This window comes from Gracilinanus agilis, chromosome 5, assembly GCF_016433145.1.
Source record: "Gracilinanus agilis isolate LMUSP501 chromosome 5, AgileGrace, whole genome shotgun sequence".
NCBI classification, from domain to species: domain Eukaryota; kingdom Metazoa; phylum Chordata; class Mammalia; order Didelphimorphia; family Didelphidae; genus Gracilinanus; species Gracilinanus agilis.
In genome coordinates, this window is record NC_058134.1 from 72,972,214 (window position 1) to 72,980,323 (window position 8,110).

Here is an 8,110-nt window from a genome sequence, read left to right on the forward strand (position 1 = left end):
GGTTCAGTGGAGAGCACCAATCTTAAAGTCAGGGAAACCTGGGTTCAAGCTCCATCTCTGACACATACTAGTTAGGTGATCCCAGGGAAGTCATTTGACCTTCCAAAGCTCTAGAGGTAGCTAAAAAGGAATGATTGTTGGAGCCAAATTCTGGAGAAACCAGGAAGCAATGTGACCAAGTTAATAGATGAGGACGCTGAGAATGGTTGAAGAATACAGAAAAGGAGCAGAGGAAACTCATCTCAATCTCAATTTTGGTGTTATAAGAAGTCAAATCATCTACTACATACATATATAAGCACACCTCTTTTTTTTAATCCCCAGAGAAGAAACAAACTTCGGGGGAGAGGAAAGGAAAAGTTTTGGAGTAGTCACCTGACAAAATGAGATGGGGAGTTAATAAGGTTAGATTACATGGGTTGTTAAGTAGCAGGCTAGGCTCAGTTAAGATATCTCACCAGACTTGTAGTGGTGAAGTTATCTTAATTTTGTGCCTTTATTTGATCCAGAAGTAGAGATATTAAATTCTGAGGGTTATATAGAGATAAGCACTCCTACAGTAAAAGCATTAAAATGGCAGACCATCAGTTCAATATAGGATATGGAAAAAAGTGAAGTCAGACTGAAGAATAATGAGTTGAGGGACAAAAGGTCATGATAAAGGCAAAGAGTAGATTTGGTGTGAGGAAGGTAGAGGAAAGATAGGTGAGATAGTGGAATCTTAAAACTTCAGGTCTTGTCTACAATGATGTGTAGATATAGTAAGAGGAAAAGGAAGTCATCAGCAGAAGATTTGTATGGGCAAGTTATTATAAAGTTCATCAGTACAAATATCCAAGTCCTTAAGCCTGACAAAAGGAGGTGGCATGGAGAATAAGATCAGGAATTTGGTATTATGAGTTGTGAAAAAAGTGGACATATACCATGGAGAAAAAGCAAACAGTAGAATGAATATATGCTTTAATAGACTCAGAACTGTATCAGGGAAAGCCAATCTGCATATGTATATAATGTGAGGCAGATCACTGGACTGGCAGACAGCTAGATTGAGTTAGAAAACACACACGTTCTAGCATGTGTCCTGACAAGTTCACCAGTATGTCACAGGCTAAGAAATGTTGAGAAATATTATTCTAGCCTACATCATGCAATGCCTATATAGCATGGATATACTAAGGTAAAAACTGGTAAAAGCATGTTGTTAAGGAAAGCTGATATGACTATTTTGTGTAACTAACCTGTTCTAAAATTAACACATAAATACAATTTTTCCAATTTTTTCCCCCAATCCAAAATGTCATTAGAAAACTAAATATTTAGAATGTGCACAATAAAATCATGCTAAGGAGAACAAATAAAAATTAAATTCTATTTCAACCTAAGAACTTTTCTGCCCACCAATATGGTCTTATTACTTACCAAATGTAGAATTTTAATTAGAGATGGAGCAGCTTGAAAGCCAGCCAGAAGGCCAGAGAGACCTGGATTCAGGTCTCATCTCTGATACATCTTGGCCATGTGACTGGACAAATCACTTAATCTCTCAGTGCTCTAGATGACTCTAAGACTATAAGCAAGTTGCAGAGAAGGTAACAACCCACATTGGTAGAAAGTTTTCCCACCTGGGAGTTCCCTGTTCCAATGAAACTATGGGTCCGCTTATCATCTCAAAGTTCTGCAAGTCTTTTAGATACATTAAGTCTACAATTTATTGTCTTTGTTTTCCATTATTACAACAAAAATCACATCAGTTTTAAAATTCATTTAAAATCATGGGATTAATTAATTTGTCCAAACTCAAGATTACTTTATGTACCTGTTTTAAGTGTTTTCTGTACATGTGAGATAAGTAAATTGGAAAAAAACCAAGTCTCTGGAGGAAATCAGACAAGGTCTTTTTTTTTTAATTGTCAGCAGATATTAATATTAATAAAACTTGCCTGGCAGAATATTCCTTTAATCTATTAGTTGAACTCATTTTTATCAGATGCCTCTCAAAAGGCTACTAAAAAGTGTGAAAATAGCTAGTAAAAGGTTTTAGTTTTTGAGCAAAAAAGAACCTATCTGAAAATGAGGCAACAACCCTAAGGAGTGCCATAATTAGCTAAACAATTCAAAATGGCCTAAATTAGAATACTGGGTTGATCCTACTAAAAAAGATTTTTACAACACAGAAATTAAATATTTTCTGTACAAGCAAAATCAAAAACAAAATATTTCAGCAAGGTCCATATTATTTAATGATACCTACAAAGATTATCCACTTTTCTAGTTCTTTAAACCAGGACACAATTCACATGAGGTTGAGCACAGCAGAGAAAAGTTCAAATTCTTCTTAATCTTCAAATTTAAATTGAAAATGTACAAATGTACAGATTTAAATAGGAGATGTACAAAATCAAATGAAAAACATTTTTAGGGAACAGAAATATTACTTCCATCAGTTGTAATTTCAAGCTTACCCGTATCTGTTCAGTAGAACTACTGCTCAGCTCATCACCAGATTCAGAATCTTGATGGACCTTTTCTGAACCTTCACCAGCCGAATCACAAGACTGTTCTTGAGAAAAGCTGGTTTTCTCTACATCAATGAACTCTGGACCGGAAAAGTGACCAAATAAGTGTGTCCTACTCTGGCTAGAAACTTTAGGAGACTGTGAGTCATTGTTAAATTTTCCATTGTTAGGGACAAGGTCTAAACCTAAACCAACAGTTTGACCTGAGCTACTATTTGGTCCAAAATTCTGATTAGCATCATGAACAAGACCTGTTATTTGAATAGATGATGACTTCCCAAAACTTGAAAGTTCAGGTGATTTATTCACATTTTCTGTAGATCTCTGAAGATGTAAGCTCTGAGTCATTTTTGTGGAATTATTTAGTAGTCCAGCTCCAGGTTTAACAGGTGGCATCAGTGCTTTGCGAGCTACTTCCTTCACATACTGTGCTGGAACATAAAAAGGCTTGGAATTTTCATCTGCTTTGACTTGCCACCAGTCATCATTTGTCTTTTTCACCAAGAGGTACCGCTCGCCTTGTTTTATTACAATCTTTTTGTCCTTTGCTGTATATTCATAGTCGTACTCCACTTCAATATAAACTTGTCCTGGAATGGTCCTCCCGCTTCTATCTGCCATTTTTATTCTGTATCATTCACCTCTCCAGGAAAAAAGCACACATTATGACTTCTGGAGATCTGGACTCAAGAAGGCTACTTCTGTTTTGAAAGAGAATAAAAGAAAAAAGTTAATATAGCATAACAAACACAAGCTATCATAATTCAAGCTACTTAATAAATGATCTATATTTATCTTAAACTCCAGAAACGTAACAAATTAAATACATTACATATAACATGTACATATATGTTGCACACTTATCAAGATGAAAATATACTTTAAAAATACATTTTAACCCTATATGCTCCAAGAGTATTAAGAAAAAACATTTAGGCTTTAAAAGATCACTCTATAGCAAAAATAATAATATGGAAATAGGTATCAAGTGATAACATTAGTACAACCCAGTGGAATTGCTTGTCAGTTCTAGGAGGGGGAGGGAAAGAAAATGAATCATATAAACATGGAAAAATATTTTAAAATACAGATAAAAATAAACCATAAAATAAGCTAAATACTTAGAACATGTTCTAGGAGAAAAAGAAGTAGTTCCTAACTTTTTGTGTGACATGGACCATTTTGATAGTCTGATAAAGTCTATGGATCCCTTCAAAGAATTTAAATTTAATTAAAATTAATGCATAAAAAAATACAAAGTACATCAAAGGAAACTAATTATATTGAAATCGCTATCAAGCTTTAAAAAAAACCTCACAGACCCCAAGTTAAGAACACCTGCAATAGAGTATAATGCCTATGATCATTTCAAGACTTTTCTAATATGAACATGAAATTGAAAGGTTGAAGGGATTTGGGATTATGATCAAGCCCCAAAACATTAAAAGTTGAAGCATAATCTCAGTTTTCTTAGATATAAATATTTGGAATTTACTGTCTCTTTCCAAAAGGAATGAGGGCATATGTATCTTGTAAAGGAATGATTCTCTATGGCAAGATGACAAACCTATGGCACACACTGTAAAGATGGCAGGCAAAGCCCTGTGGGCATATGGGCCACTTCCCCCCCCCCAATTCATTGCTAGAAAAAGCAGACTCAGGTAGAGCTGCTCCCCTCCCCCTCTCCAATGTACCTGATGACATTTTTTCACATCCCCTACCCCTCTGACCAACAGCCCAATGGGAATGCATAGGAGGATAGGTAAAAGAGGTGGTAGGTAGAGCTGGAGGGAAGAAAGCACTCAGGCCATTCCCCTCCTCCTCTCTATACTCACTGAGGACATTCCTCACTTCCCCCAACCCTCTGCAGCCCAACAGGAGCCCTTTCTTCCTCCCCTCTGTAGGGTAGTGGGGTGGAAAGGGATGCACTGGGTAGGGGGGCAGGGCACAGCACTTAGGGGGGCAAGGCACACGTGGGGAGAGGGGTGGCACAGCTCATGGTCTTTAAAAGGTTCACCATCACTGCTCTATGAATTACACACACGTTAAGCTTCTTAATTGGTTACAAGCAATGATCAACACTATCATTGAAAGAGTGAAAAAAAGAAGACGGTTCAACTTGCTTGACTATCTCTCCCTCTGAAGCACCCCTTCAAACCTTTTTTAGACATATTTACAGACAAGTATAAACTCCAAATAATGCTAAGTTTTCTGCTGGAAAATATTAGAGGCTTTCCGGGGAAATACCTGTTAGCCCACAGAACATCTTAAGACAACATGATCCAAAATTAACACATAGAATAATCTACCTAGGAAAATGAATGTTACTTTGTGTAACAAACATAGACATAATGGAGGAGCAGGGTGTGGGAGGAGTTGGGGGGGGCGAGGCAGAGCCAAGATGGCGGAGTAAGGTAGAGAAGTTCCAAGTCACCATCAGAATCCTCTCTAATCAATATTTAAATATCGCCACAAAACAAATACAGGAGGGGGCAGCTAGGTAGCTCAGTGGAGTGAGAGTCAGGCCTAGAGACAGGAGGTCCTAGGTTCAAACCCGGCCTCAGCCACTTCCCAGCTGTGTGACCCTGGGCAAGTCACTTGACCCCCATTGCCCACCCTTACCAATCTTCCACCTATGAGACAATACACCGAAGTACAAGGGTTTAAAAAAAAAAATACAGGAGTGAAAGAACCAACAAGAAGACAGAGAAGAACAACTTTCAAGAAAAGAAAAACCCAAAAGGTAGGCAGAGAACATCTGGGGCACGGGGGTGAGAGGAGAGCAGAGCCAGCAAAAGGCTGTAGCAAGGAGGGAAGAGCAAGCCAAGAGGAAACCACTTCACCCCACCCCACAAACCACAAAATCCTGCTGTCCCAGGTTTGGAATGAAAGCCCAAACCAACATCCAGACCATGAGACCCTGCCTGGACAAATAGAGGTGCAAACCAATGCACATCCCTTGAAATTTCAAACCTGTGGTGAAGTCTGGAATCCTAGCCCAGGTCTACATGCTAAAGTAGGCTGATCTGTGTAGGCTTAGTGGAAGCCAGGAATCCCACTCAGAGCCTGGGGCAAGGACACAGATCCCAGTTTGGGGTAGTTGACTGACCCAAGGGAGTGGGGGTGGGGTGGGGGCAAGTCTGGATCTTTTTGCCAGGGGCTCAGGGTGGAGATCCATGACAGGGCAATCAACTGTGTACCTGATTGGATCAAGTACACAGTGAGACCAAAAACTTACCCCTAAGCCTCGGGCTAGAATTTGAGCAGTCACTGACCTGATCAAGCTCAAAGTGAGATCAAAAGCTTACATTCAAGCCTGAGCCAAGACTTTAAGCTATCAGCATCTCACAGGTTAACTGAATCAGCACAGAGAGGAGGCCAGAGCTCCTAGCCCTCAGGCCATCATACCACCTTGGAAGAACTAAAACTGGCAGAAACTCAGAAAATAAGCATCAAGGAAAGACTGAAGTTTAAGAGGGTATCCTAACCTCCCAGAAAACAGAGCATACCTACAAAAAGGTAGGAAAAATGAGCAAGCAATAAAAAAAGCATCTAACTCTAAAAGAATTTTTATGGAGACAAAGAGCAAGGTACAGAAACAGAAGTGGACAGTAAAATCAAAGCAAACACACACAAAGTCCAAAAGAAAAATATGGATTGGACACAGATTCTGGAAGAGCTCAAAAAACACTTCAAAAACCAATTATGAAAGGCAAAGGAAAAGTGGGGAAGAGAAATGAAAGCGATGCAAGAAGAAATGGACCAACTGGAAAAACAAAAATTGGCAGAGGAAAATCATGCCTTAAAAATTAAAACTGAGCAATTAGAAATGAATTATTTCATGAGAAATCAAGAAACAAAGTAAAATCAAAGGAATGAAAAAACAGAAAACCATAAAATATCTTATTGAAAAAACAACTGACCTGGAAAATAGATCCAAGAGAGACAATTTGAGAATTATTAGACTACCTGACAGTCATGATCAAGAAAAAAACTTGGACATCATAATACAAGAAATTATCAAAGAAAACTACCCAGATATTCTCTAACAAGAAAATACAATTGAAATTGAAAGAATTCACAGATCACTTCTAGAAAGAAACCCTCAAAAGACAACTTCTAGGAATGTAATAACTAAATCCAAGAGTACCTAAGACAAGGATAAAATACTGTAAGCAGCCAGAAAGAAATATTTCAAATACCATAGAGCTATAATCAGGATCATACAGGATCATAGCAGATTCTACATTAAAGGATAGGAAGGCATAAAATATGATATTCAGGAAGGGTGAAAGATTTCACCTATCCAACAAAACTGAATATATTCTTTCAGGGAGAAAAAATGGACATTCAATAAGATAGAAGATTCAAGTATTCCTGAATAAGCCAGACCTAAACAAAAAATTTGATGTCCAAACACAAGAAACAAGAGAAGCCTAAAAAGGTCAGTAAGAAAGAGAAAATTTAAGGGACTCAAGGTCAAATGTTTATATTTCTACACGGAAAGAAGATATCTGTAATTCTCAAAAATTACTCTTAGTAGTAAAGAAGATAGAAGGAATATACTTAAAAAGAGGGTGAGGAAGTAAGCTGATTATAATGATATGATGTATGTGATGATGTATAATGATATAATTTATATTTAAATGTGATATGAAATATGTATGTATGATATGATGTGTATGCCTATGACATGATGTGTAAACATTATGTGGTAATATATTTAATAAAGTTTGGAAAGTTAGAAATAGCTTTTCATGTTAATAGCCAAGAAGCATCCTGATTCTGATGTATTCATTCTATACGTCTTTTTTAAAACATTTATTAATATTCATTTTTAACATGGTTTCATGATTCATGCTCCTACTTTCCCCTTCACCACCCGAACTCCCCCCACCCATGGCCGATGCACATTTCCACTGGTTTTAACATATGTCATTGATCAAGACCTATTTCCAAATTGTTGTTAGTTGCATTGGTGTGGTAGTTTCAAGTCTACATCCCCAATCATGTCCACCTTGACCCATGTGTTCAAGCAGTTGTTTTTCTTCTATGTTTCCTCTCCTGCAGATCTTCCTCTGAATGTGGGTAGTGTTCTTTACCATAAGTTCCTCAGAACTGTCCTGTGTCATTACATTGCTGCTAGTACAGAAATCCATTACATTCGATTCTACCACAGTATATCAGTCTCTGTGTACAGTGTTCTTCTGGCTCTGCTCCTTTCACTCTGCATCAGTTCCTGGAGGTCTCTCCAGTTCACATGGAATTCCTCCAGTTTATTATTCCTTTGAGCACAATAGTATTCCATCACCAGCATATACCACAATTTGTTCAGCCATTCCCCAACTGAAGGACATACCCTCCTTTTCCAGTTCTTTGCCACCACAAAAAGCGCAGCTATAAATATTTTCATACAAGTCTGTCTATCTATGATCTCTTTGGGGTACAAACCCAACAATGGTATGGCTGGATCAAAGGGTAGACGTTCTTTTATAGCCCTTTGAGCATAGTTCCAAATTGCCATCCAGAATGGTTGGATCAGTTCGCAACTCCACCAGCAATGCATTAATGTCCCAATTTTGCCACATCCCCTC

The 8,110-nt window shown here is 37.9% G+C and overlaps 1 protein-coding gene across 2 annotated transcripts in view; it reads right to left on the bottom strand.

Annotated features, from left to right (window-relative positions):
* The window catches only part of ARHGAP12 (Rho GTPase activating protein 12), a 108,677-nt gene extending 105,476 nt beyond the window's left edge, over nucleotides 1-3,201 (bottom strand). For both annotated transcript variants that reach the window (XM_044679707.1, XM_044679706.1), the window contains exon 1: nucleotides 2,463-3,201. In XM_044679707.1, the coding sequence (XP_044535642.1) occupies nucleotides 2,463-3,137 (675 nt within the window). In that variant the 5' untranslated portion in view covers nucleotides 3,138-3,201. The remainder of the gene's footprint in view (nucleotides 1-2,462) is intronic.
* Nucleotides 3,202-8,110: the final 4,909 nt, after the last annotated feature.